The sequence below is a fragment of the Numida meleagris genome, chromosome 2 (assembly GCF_002078875.1).
Source record: "Numida meleagris isolate 19003 breed g44 Domestic line chromosome 2, NumMel1.0, whole genome shotgun sequence".
Lineage (NCBI taxonomy): Eukaryota > Metazoa > Chordata > Aves > Galliformes > Numididae > Numida > Numida meleagris.
This window is the reverse complement of record NC_034410.1, coordinates 92,212,311-92,225,027: the sequence shown is the minus strand read 5'-3', so window position 1 is coordinate 92,225,027 and position 12,717 is coordinate 92,212,311. Positions and strand designations below refer to the sequence as shown.

Below are 12,717 nucleotides of genomic sequence, written 5' to 3'. Positions count from 1 at the left end.
CAGGAGTTTCATCATCCTAGCCTGCTGTTTATGCAATGAATGGATATAGAAATAACTAGAAGAATTAAAAAAAAAAAAATCAGGAAAGAGTTTCCAACGTAAGTATTTTTACCTGCAACTCTCTATTAGTTGTGGCTGTTGTCATCAAACCAGTATCATACAGAAAAATATTTTTCCCTCAATAAGGGGGAAATGATGGTGAAACTATGCCACCTAGTGTACTTTAAATGTTTATATTCCTCTATCTTCAAAATTTTGTTAATGACTGCATAAAAGTATTTCTTTTCCTTTTACATCAAAACAGAAAACTTCAGGCCAACCAGTAGGAAGTTAAAATCTGAAGATAACTTATAACAGGAATAAATTGTGTCTGATTGCAAGTAAAGTTTGAGTTTTTAAAAAAATATTTCCAAATTCTACTAGATAGACACTTAATAGACTGTGTTCTGAAATACAGTATGTGTTTCATCTCAATTCCTTTCTTCTGTTTTTCCCCTCCTAATTAATACCAGTGTTGAAATATCAGATCTTTGCCTTTCTCATTCAAGCTTGCTAACCAATTATGTTAAGCTCAGGTATGCTTTTTTTTTGAAGGGCAAGAAACACAATCTATAAAAATAAGTTTACAGCTGCTGAAAGAGTTCATACTGCTAATCAGTGTGCAGGACAAATGAAAATTAAGTTATCTTCATGACAACCAAAGGTTTTGTGTGAAATCTACATATGTATCACATTAATTGAAAAAAATAAATTTTTATGTTTCTTAAAAAGAACAGTAACAGCATTATCCTACTAAATACAAAGTCTACAATATCTGGAAGACTGATACAAATGAGTCTATCACCATAAGCTTTCATCTTTAATTAATTTTAGTGGTCAATTTTTTAAATGGAACCATAGCGCTAAGCCTTTACATTAAACTGTGATGTGCTACTTTACACATATAAATGAAAATACATTAATTTGATCTAGTAGATTCCAAAGTACCTTTTTTAAAACCACTCAAGCCATGATGTAATGAACTTTCCAGCTCTCCATGAGAACTCAAGCACAACTTTAAGTAGATCAAATATTCAACTTCAGTAAGAATCGCTGAAATTTAATTTCCACCTCAAGTAACATGAACAAAACATGTTCAATTTCTTTATGAAAGTAACATTCTATTCAGTATGAAGCATTTGGAAATAACTGTAAACAATGTGAGATTCCTATTTAAATATGGTTTCTTTTTTCAAGTAGTATTCACGTAAGCATCAAGTTTCTGATTTCTATCCAGACCCATTTATTTTAGTTTTAAATACTCAGCTTTGAATATTTGAGTTTAAAATAAACAAAAGGTGTTTGTGGGGTTTTTGAGTTTTTGTTTTGTTGTTTATTTGCTTTGTTTGTCTTAGCAAAATGAAAATCAAGCTAACTAATAACATTTCTAAAACAAAAAGAGATAATTTAGCTTAACACTTAGGTATACTTTTCATAAATTATTAAAACATTCCAATAATAGCAGCAGTGCTAGATGGAAATACATTTGTAATAGAGAGTCAAAAAGGAAGGAAAAGTAGTAAATACGAAATATATAGAGATTAAAAGTTTAAGTATTGGCTTTTCTACATTTTTATCTTGACCACCTTCCAAAATTTGAATCGTTAAAGTAATACAGCACTCTAATGCATTTTATAAGTATTTGTTATATCAGTATCTGTTTAACAGAAAAAAAAGTCTGAGTAATTAGTTCAAAAGTAATTATTTTCAAAGTAAAGACACTGCCCTAATACTCTATCATCAGCAAACTGAGAATTGCCCTAGCCTAATAACACTTCAATAAAATAAAACATAAACAAATTAAAACTATGCCACATTTCTATGTGCTTTTTAAAAAAAATCCAAAAGAAACACCAACCAATATAGCAATACAGAAACATTAAACATGCCTTAAGAACTGAATTTCAGCCATAACATTTATTAGATCAGGATCATGTTAACTGAAATATGAAACAGTGAGCAGGAATATTACCTATCATATTCTTAATATAAGTATTTTCTTTCATAAAAGAATACAGCTGTAGGGAAACTGTTAGGTCACGGCTTGAACAGATGATGGAGCACCTGGTGAAGGGGTGTGGCTGGCCCAGGGAGCACAAACAGATTGTTTGCACCTGTGCTCCGCAGGTGACCTGAAGGGGTGGACCCAGGGTGGAGCCACGCTGGGCTCATATAAAGGCAGCCACTGAAGGGAGAACATTGCTTGGATCTAGGCTGCTTCCTGAGAAGGAGTACTCTGTAGGCAGAGCTTTGCCTTCACCAGTTGGAAGACTTCAGCTCTTCTTCAGAATTGTAGAATTGCTTAGGTTGGGAAAGACCTTCAAGAGCATTAAGTCCAACCGCAACCTAACCATACTACCCTAACTCTAAAAAAAACTTTAGGTATATGACTATTGGTCTACCTACAAATACTTTATCTGGTATTGCCAAGAACCTGTCAGAAGAAATTTTGCTTCTTTGTAAGTAGAACAAGTGGAAAACAGACTTAGAGATAATGTTATTACGTTAGTAATTTTCTTACGTGGTGTTTTTATAATGTCTTTTTAAAAACTTCACTTAGCTGTGACAGTTTTGATAGTTGTATTAGCTATAGTATTATGGCTTTCATGTTACATTAGATGGTTACTTATACATCAAAGAACTTCAAATAAAATTTTAAAAATGGATTGCCCAATGCAATATGTTAGTTTTTTTGGAGTTATGTTGCAGTCTTCAAAAACGTATGAATTTTACTAGGTAACTAATAGACATTATAAAACCCTTAAACATAGTCTCATCTAATACTGTAAATCTATTCTGGAACTGGAAGAATGTACTTTGCTTCCTCTTCCTCTGCATCTGCCATTTTAAAAGACAATAAGCATTTAGAGTTTAATTGCAGGGATCATCCTTGCCAGAAACAAGCTTCATCTACTTTCCTACATCTTTTGCATCTTGAGTTTTGTGGTACTTTCATACTTAATAAATATTGGATTCTAAAGTGTTTTTATAATGACATAAAATAGCTTTAACCCAACATGCCTCTGTGGTTTTCATTGATCCAGTTCTACAGCTGCATAATCTAGATACAGGTTCTCTCTAAAGGGATAGTTTGGGTAAAAGCAGCAGCAGTGACAGTTATAAACAAAAATGACTGCATTTTGTCAATAAAGCTGCTGTAGAGTATAATATCTTCCCAGTAGTAGCTGCAGAATTCAACACTGGCCTGTCCATTTAGTTAGATGAGTTAAGCCACTTAAGTTTTCTTCAGCATCCTAAAACTAATTCAATTTCGTTTCAGCTCTTAAACTAAATTGATATAAAGTTTTTCTTGCATTTACAACAGTGTTAATTTTCCTCAAAGTATATCATTAATAGCAGTGCATTTAACATAAAGAGGTTACGCTCAAAGTTACCATAGTTTCTGATGTTGATTGAGAATGTGAAGATGGGCTTTGACTGGATAGAACCTTCCAAAGATTAAGAGAATCATCAAAATCTGTATGGGGGAGAGAAAAAAACATTATTGGAATCAAACAAACATTCTTGTTACTGTAAGATCAGCAGAAAGCATAACAACTTGTTCAAAGCACTGTTTCATGCTACAAAGAAGTAGCTAAGCGGTTGAATATGCAGAACACTTCAAATAGTCTCAAAATACTTAAGTTTTTCCTACACATTGTACCAATGAATTATTATCCAGTAAATTCCTTAAATAAACAGAAATTGAATAAAATACAATCTATAACACAAAGCATGAAAAAGGTACATTTAGCTCAAATTGCAATTATATAGCCTTCATTAACTTTAAATAATTCAGATTCATTTTTATTTAAAATGTAATACGCTAGAAGTACTGATTTGGGGTCTCCCAGTACAAACATAAAGAACTGATATGCTCATCCTCAAAAAACTTTAAGCTCATGTTTTAAGAGAAGCAATTTCAAGAGAACCTATATTCATAAATATAATGAAGGTGGAATTAACTGGTAAATATTTCAGAATAAATAGTGATGAAAATCTTATAGCAGAAACCTGTTAATAAAAACCTCAAAGCCTATTATATGCAGAAAAAAAATCAACAGTACAGCACCAGTATAGACAGGTGTACTCTTCATTGGTTAAAAAAGTGACTGAATGGTCTGGGGCAGAGGGTGGTGGTGGTGAATGGAGTTAAACCCAGTTAGCAAACAGTGATGAGCGCTATTCCTCAGGGGTCAGTCCTGTTTAATATCTTTATTGATGATCTGGATGAGGGAATCTGAGGTTGCGAAAGCCCCCTCCCAGGAAGCATTCAGGGCCAGGCTGGATGGGGCTTTGAGCAACCTCGTCTAGAGGGAGGCGTCCCTGCCTGTAGCAGGGGGGTTGGAACTAGATGATCTTCTGACCCAAACCATCCTATGATTCTATGAATTGAATGCATCCTCAGTAGTTTGCATGTGACAAGTTCGGAGGAAGTATTTGTCTTCTTGAGAGTAGGAATGATCTACAGAGGGATCTGGATTTGAACAATGGACTGATGCCAATAGAATGAGGTTCAACAAGCTCATGTACTGCACTTGGATCACAACAACCCCATGCAACACTACAAGCTTGAGACAGACTTGCTGGAAAGCTGTGTAGCAGAAAAGGATCTGGGGGTGCTTGCTGACAGCTGTCTGAACATGAGCCAGCAGTGTGCCCAGGTGGCCAAGAAAGCAAAGGCATCCTGGCTTGCATCAAAAATAGTGCTGTCAGCAGGACTAGAGAAGTGCTTGTTCCTCTGTACTCAGCACTGGTGAGGCCACATCTTAAGTACTGAGATCAGTTTTGGGTTCTTCTCTACAAGAAAGGCATTGAGAAGCTGGAGTGTGTTCAGAAAAGGGCACTGTCCAGAAGTCTTATGAGGAGTAGCTAAGGGAAGGGGGATTGTTTAGTCTGAAGGGGGTCCAGGGGAGACCTTATAACTGTCTGCAATTACCTAAAAGGAGGCTGTAGTAAGGTGGGGGTCAGCCTCTTCTCCTGGCAATATACTTGTCTATGTATTTCTTTTTTCTTAAACTTTGATTGTGCTGCTCTGTCGAAGTCACAAGTGTAAGAAGCATTTTACCCCCAGCAGTTTGCAAGATAACGTACAGCAGAACCAATTACATCTTTTTCCATGTATAAATTTTTGAAGATGTGAAAAAAAAAAGAGCTTTTTCTGAAATTTGTTGAATCAGTGATCTATTCTTAGAACTTTAAGGTAAAAATTGAACTTGAAAACATTTACATTCATTCTATTTGAACACTAACACATTCTATTTGAACTCCATCTTTAATATCAATTACTTAACTAGATGTTACTTCAGTAGGTTAAGAATACTACAAGATTAACGTAACTTACCAGTTGAACCATTTTTTTCAATGATGTGGTTGTCTTCCTTGGAAGAATTCAAATCAAACATGTAACAACCTAGGTAACAGTGTTTCACCATCTGATTCAAGTGTTCATAAAACTGACAGTGATGCAAAAGAGCCTCAAGCGCAGGTTTTCCAGTCTGGAAGAGGCCAGTTTCTTCATCATGTACACAGGGTCCCTGAAAACATGAAATTCACAAAGTTAATTTCTTTAAAGGAATCCTTTATGTAAAAATGAACTGGCAACAACAAACAAAACACAACTTTAAGGCTAATGCTGTTTGTATACGCATAGCTGTTTTATAGACTAACAGATACTGGCAGTCAAATTTAGATTTGAGACTGAGCTAAATCACAAAGTTTTACAAAAACAGTAATGATTTAGAAGATTAGAAATAGATGTTTAACTGCTGAGAAATTCATGTTTTAAAGTCTCCTGGTACAAACACTGTCTTAAATCCCCTATGTTATAGCTTTCTAGCACTTTCTATGTAGCTGTTATGAATTTCTCTTTTAATTCTGCATACAGATATCAACTAATGCAAAAGTTTCCTTAGGAGAGAGAGCACACTCTTAATAAGATGAGTGAATCCTGTTATAAAAGCATACAACTGTTACGCTACATCTATCCCATGTTATTCTACGATAAAAAAATATTTGGAAAATAAAACAGAAAAATTATCTCTGAAGAATGGTTTTCAGCCATTTACTTTTAAATACTGACTTCAGGAAAACTCATTAGAGAACTGTGTTTATACATTAAAAGAGAGGCTTCATAGTAGTTGTGGTTTTTTTGTTGTTGTTGTTTGTCTGTTTTTGTTTCCAGCAGTTTGATCTGGCTGTTTGTTACAATATTTTTTCAGCATTTTCTGTGTTAACAGAAGAAAACAAGAAGTCATAATATTAAGCTATCACCTGTTTTCATAAAAATTAAAAATGTTAACCAGCAAGAAAATTCAGACTGAGAAAACAAATTATGTTCTACAAGTTTTAAGAGGCATCTTGCAAAACTAAATAGAAGCTTTCCTTTGTGCTTGATGTACCTCTGTTCCTCACTGACAAGTAAGTCATTTGAAAAATATTTTTTGACCCCATGAGGCTCTACATCTTCCCTAACCCCTCCATTTATACTGAATACAAACTTTTTTTTTCCAAGAAAAGAATGGATCAAGTAAAAGGAGTAAAACTATTCTGTGTTACAGGTTAAGTTAAAGCCAGAGCTCTGAATGGCTACTGATGACTCTTTTTGTTTTGTATAACACATAAAGAGACAATTTTCACCATTTGCCTTTGATACGAATCAGTAAAGAATGAGATGTCAAATAGTTTGAAGAACTATATTATTTCATACAAATTGCTTATAATGAATTATAAAACTGCTTATACGCTGGCAGCAATATACTTGGATTGTATCAACAGTGACAAATGTATACTTCAGAAATTTTCTTAAATTCAGTCAAAATCCATAACTGTCTTTGCCAGTCTAAAAAGCTATGCCAATCACCTTATTGCATAATGGGAGCAATGAAAGAGTTCCTCTCACAATGCATTCTGACTTCAGCAATTTTCAGAAAATGCAGTACATTACAATCTTAGTATACCTTATACAGGCTGACTTATTACAAAATGCCTCCTGCAGTCACTCATTTTAAAAAAACACAGCAAAATAAACTATTACGAAGCAAATGAAATGGATAAAAGCAACACTATAGGCAGTACTAGAGCCTATAAGCTCTAGTAACAGCCTTTTTTTTTTTTTACCCAAAACTATTTACTTAAGAAATAAGAATGTTCTACTTTGGCTACAATATATTATTCCTGCTATTTATCCAAATCCACTTAATCAGTCTCCTTTGAACTTGATTGCATAATAGTCTATAAACAATTTATCTTATTCACTGTACATTTGGAAAAAAAAAGTAGCTCTGAAATATAGTATTTTACCCTGCTGATACCTTATAATTTTAATTATTGTTTATATTTTAAACACTTTTAATTTACCCATTGCCATAAAGTGTTGTCTAATATCTTTCCACATGAGCCCTTACCAGGTGATGAGCAATTTCCATTAAAATGCTCTTAATAAGAATTGACTCAAAACTCATTAATTGCACTGGAATTCATTCTGAGTTCTGCAACTATATTCAGTTTATGTCACTTCACCATAGTCATTGAAATGTTTAAAGACTAAAATGCAACTTTTAATATTGACAAGTTTATAGCAGGTTTAAATTGATAAGTCACAATGGCTTGCCACTTGCAAATCCCTTGCTATTAAAGAATTATTTGTATTGATAAAAAAAAATTCATGAATATCCAAAGACTGAAACAAGAGCCAGGTGTTACAGACTACTTGAACATCCTCCTTTATAATTATATATAAAGGAAAGGTGAGCCATACTATAAAACGCAGCTCTGCAAGATGCGTGCATTTTGGGTGCATGTGACTCACCCACAATTTATCCAGGTACAACAGAAGGAATGTCTCTTTTTTTCCTGTGAGGGTCGTCAAACATGAGAAAAAGTTATCCAGAGAGGTTGCATAGTTTCTACTTTTGGAGATATTGAAAACCCAGCCGGACGTAGCCCTGAGCAACTTGCTGTAGCTCATCTCTTTAAGCAAGAGGGTATGCTCTTAAAAAGGTATTTAAAGCATCAGGCTACTTCATCTTTCTCTGGAAAGGCTTGCTTTCTGTCACTCACATATTTCTTTCAAAATATTAAACATTACATTAAAAACTACTTTCTCAGATTTTTTTCTTTCTTATACTCCTCAGATCAAATTGCATCCCAGGCAAAATAACTAACCAAGCTTTATCTTAAGACATTGACACTATGTAAATAATCAAGTTTCCTTGGAGATCAAAGACATTATACATAAGATACCATACATACATGATCTAAGATACTGCACAATCGAGCTTTACTTGTTTTCTTGAACTCTCTGGGAGAGATTTTTTTTCTTTCAAAAATGTCATCTCAGACATAACTTTTAAAATTTGTTTAATAGGTATACTGACATAAGTTCTTATATCAAATAATGCCTCCCTGTGACAGTATAAACTTTCTCATCAAGTGTAATAGTCACTCACTTGCCAAACACAGTCTTTTAGATCTTCAGTAGGAATTGGGATCACAAGGAGATTTTGTAGAATAAAAGCAGCCTAAAAGAAATGAAAGCATCAATATTACTGTCTAGCCATCACAGTTCAGTAAAGCACATCAGAGTGAACAGGACAGTTGAGCTATTATTCCACTGTTTTAGATACATGTCAAAACAAAAACTTTCCATGTTCATGTGAGGAAAAAAAAAGAAATCTTACAACTAGAGTTGAGAGAGATGTCTATACAGTTAAAAAGAGCAAATTAGATTACCTCATGTTTGCAATGAGGAATTATTTACTATGGAACTGGTGACAAGCTGGTACACCAAAGTGCTTGTAAATAGAACAAAACAGATTAAAATCTAGCTTTTTTTTTCTCCATAACAAACTGCCCACAACAATTTAAGTCAGCAGAAGGTGACAAGAAACATACCTCCCTGCGTACCATGCTGCATTCAGATTGGTCTAGGAAGATGTTTAATGCTGTTCCCCACAGTCCTCCTGAAATGTTCTGGCAACTCTGTGCTAAAGCAATACAACCTATTTCAAGAGATGTAAGAGCTGATCCTATTCCAAGCGCAGTAAATCTGACCTAGTACATGTAAATACAATACAAAATGACATTACTTACAGTAATAACACATTTTTTAAATTATTGTTGAGTTCAATCAACTAAATCTGTAGCTTCGACAGAATCATTTTAAAAGGCTTTAAATTGTTGAAACAAGTTATTTTTCCTGTATTAATCTGGCTCTATACTCACAATCAAAGCTACATGTATGTATAAATAACAAAGTGAATAAATTTTTGAATGCTTTAGTATATATTCAATATTCCCAGCATTTTACCATTTAAAAGTAGTTCTGATTCAAAAAAAACTCATAATTCAACAAATTAGCATCAAATACATTTGCTTTAAATTTGTAGTTTACATACTTATTTCTGCTTTGGAGCTAAACAAAAGCAATGTTGATGAAAACTGCCTGTGATTCATTATCATGAATGACTAATAAAAGGATAGAAGATTGAAGATATAGGGAAGGATTTCAGAGTGTTTATATGCAAATCTTCTCCCTACTTTATTGCTATTGTTATTTAGGATACAGTCAGTAATATTTTAAATAATGCAAATCAGTAGTTTCAATATTAAATTCCCAGAACAAAAAATATGTGAATAGCTAGGTGTCAAAATAAGATATCAACGTTGCATTAACTAACCTCAGGATCTCTATCTACCCATAAAGGAACCAGCCATGTCAGACCTAGGTGAGAAGGAACTTGATCTTCACTGTTATTGTAAGGCAAAGACCAAAGAGATACCCAGTCCTGATCAGAAAACAGAAAATAAAGTAAGCAATTATTTTCTAAATCTTTCAATGCCATGCCTGTCTATCAACAGCCTGAGCTGTCAGTTGCGTACCAAACTACTTTAAATGCACATAACACTCATACTCCAGGAAAAGGATGTTTATTGTCTCTATAAACATATATATATTGTATTGACTTCACCTACTGAATAAAATTAAATTTGTGACTACTTCTTGTTACTATAAGGATAACAGTGCTAAAGGGATTACATATTTTACTTGAAATATTGGGATGATTTAGGAATCACTCTATACTTTTTTTAGCTTTTCTTATTTGATTAAAAAATAGAGACATAATATGTGTGCAGGAAACTGCTGAATAAGAACATGCAGCTATCTCTTCAGTCATAATTTATTACTTTGTGCACCTACCACGTGATTAAATGCCATATACTACTTAGCAGCAGATTCCATGAATTCATACTTCACAAATACAGCTCCTTAGTTCAGGTCAAAAAAAACATACTCATTGTTCTTTGTTTAATCATGGCACTGCACAATGCATTATGTTCATAGTGAACTATGCAACCTAAAATTTTATAGGTGCACCTTCTGACTGTCTGAGACAGTCAGAACTGCAATTGGATGTCTCACTTGGAGCAGTGTCTTTTGCATGAATCTTCTCAATACACAATACTAATAACAGTAAGCATAGTCTTTTACAGTCTTTGAGGTGGAAGGAGATTTAAAATACAAAATGAAATACACCAAAGTAAGCAAAGTATGACCATAAAGCAATATCAAAGAAATGAAGGAAATAAAACACCGTAGCAACTCTATTACATACTAGGCATCTGTTCTATTTCTCATGTATTCTACAAACAACTGTAAGTCGTTTCTGTTCGTTGCTATGAGTTAAAGGATTCTATGTCCAACTTAATAAGGTGGTTCTTTAAGTAACGAAGAATCAGAATGGTTTGCTCATCTTGGCTAATGAGCAAAATAAAATTAAAGGCCACCTGGATTTTAACTAGTTTTCATCTCAATTCATTAGACTGTACATTTTAAGTTAGTATTAATAACAAAATTTATTTTTGTTTTTAAATCAGTTATCCAGGATATTTCCTGTACAACATTGTCTGCACAGAGTAAGAAGGTTAACTTTGTATTCCAACCTTCTTGAGATCTAACACTAAATCATGTGACTGTAAACAATGGATAGGATTTAAAACTATTATTATGAAAATATAAAATGTTAGTAATCTGAACATTGCTGTTGGCACATTATGACTTACAGCCACAACAAAACACCACTGTTCATTATGCAACTATACATATTATTCTACATGATTAAAAATACATACATACATAAAAATCAGTTTAAGTCCCCTCTTTTATTCATTCACTTAGAATTTAATTCCTTAAAGACTACAACCTTCCATTAATATACTTAATACTTGGTCATCCTCTCACTTGAATAAACTTTACCTAGACTTAAAGAATCATGAAGAACTATAGGATTGCAGAAATAAAAATATGGAATTTGGAGAAGCAGGAATACTGCTTTTTCTTTTTCTTTTTCTTTTTTTTTTTCCAAATACAATTGTACTTCATCATATTGGAATGTTTTCACTAGTGGCAATCACAAGCATTAACAGGGGTGGACTGCAATTCTCCAGAATGATTACACTAAATTATTGAATTATATCAGTTAAAATATATCTGTGCTTAGCCATCAAGTGACAAGATAAGGGAAACTATAATGTACTCACAGTATCCTTAGCTTGAGCCATCATTTCATGAGATAAATGAAGCAAACAAAGAACAGTGCTTTTTGTAACACCCTTTCCCATGAAGGACATAGCATTTCCTCCCCATTCAACATAAAACGATGAGATGACCTGGGAGTGTAGGAACAAGTTCACAGCAGCTTTACTGTGAGCAGTATACAGGTAGAGTATAACCTGCCGCATGCACGTAAATTAAACTCATGGAAAGACGGTGAACTATCAAATACACCCTTTTAGCTACATTTTCATTATTTACTTATGAGTTGCTTATTCATACATAGATTTCCTTATGGTTAAACCTTTGAAGGTCAGTAGTTATTTTAATTGCCTCTTCAAATGAAGGATGTAGTGGAGCTAGATAATAAAGACAATATTAAATAGAAACCTGGCTAAATACTATATCTCAGTCATAGTTTGAAAGTTTGTTTTTCTTGGAAACAGGCCATTTATTGCACCCAGCTTTTTTCTGCTATGTTTGAAATTAAAAATACAGTTTCTTTTCCAAAAAGCTATGTTCAAGAACATAGGTCATTTCTATCTTTTCTCGGGACTTAATTGGAATAGATAAATCAACTTTCCATATCAAATTCTAATGAATAGAAAATAAAGGGAATGGGAAGGCACATGCAATATAACCAATCATCATAAGCAAACAAATTGTAAAACATTTTCTTCCTTTAAGTAAAGATACACATCACTCCATCTAGTCTTTATGCTTTAGCTATTTCCTTGGAGAAAGAAAATCAGCTTTCTTAGTAATGATATTCAATAGAAATACAGCATAAAAATTATAATGTTATTAGTTACACAGTGCTTTACAAGCATTCAGACAAAAAGTTAGGTTATAACATAAACTACTTACCTCAAGGAGACCTGTTAAATATTTCTTACAAATTGTAACAGGTTCAGTGGTAGCAGAATATGTACTCCAGTTTGGAAGTGCAGTAACATGAACCATTCCTCTCAATGTTCTCTCCAGTGACGGAAGTCCATAAAAATGTGGTGCATCTGTTAGCCTTAAGCACTGTAGCAGCTTGAGAGCCAGCTCAGTTCTGAAACAGCCAGCAAGTTCCAAGCCCTCTCTGGATTAATTATAAAAAGTGAAAACACCAAATGTCA

The 12,717-nt window shown here is 33.5% G+C and overlaps 1 protein-coding gene across 6 annotated transcripts in view; it reads right to left on the bottom strand.

Annotated features, from left to right (window-relative positions):
* Positions 1 to 12,717, bottom strand: part of RTTN (rotatin) — an 82,695-nt gene that overhangs the window by 26,129 nt on the left and 43,849 nt on the right. For all 6 annotated transcript variants that reach the window (XR_002435389.1, XM_021387854.1, XM_021387855.1 and 3 more), the window contains 7 exons: positions 12,461 to 12,680; positions 11,581 to 11,709; positions 9,720 to 9,827; positions 8,935 to 9,093; positions 8,490 to 8,561; positions 5,384 to 5,576; positions 3,435 to 3,517 (listed from right to left, as the gene is read on the bottom strand). Coding sequence is in view for 5 of the 6 variants with exons in the window: in XM_021387854.1 (XP_021243529.1) it covers positions 3,435 to 3,517; positions 5,384 to 5,576; positions 8,490 to 8,561; positions 8,935 to 9,093; positions 9,720 to 9,827; positions 11,581 to 11,709; positions 12,461 to 12,680 (964 nt within the window). In the remaining variant the exon portion in view is untranslated. The remainder of the gene's footprint in view (positions 1 to 3,434; positions 3,518 to 5,383; positions 5,577 to 8,489; positions 8,562 to 8,934; positions 9,094 to 9,719; positions 9,828 to 11,580; positions 11,710 to 12,460; positions 12,681 to 12,717) is intronic.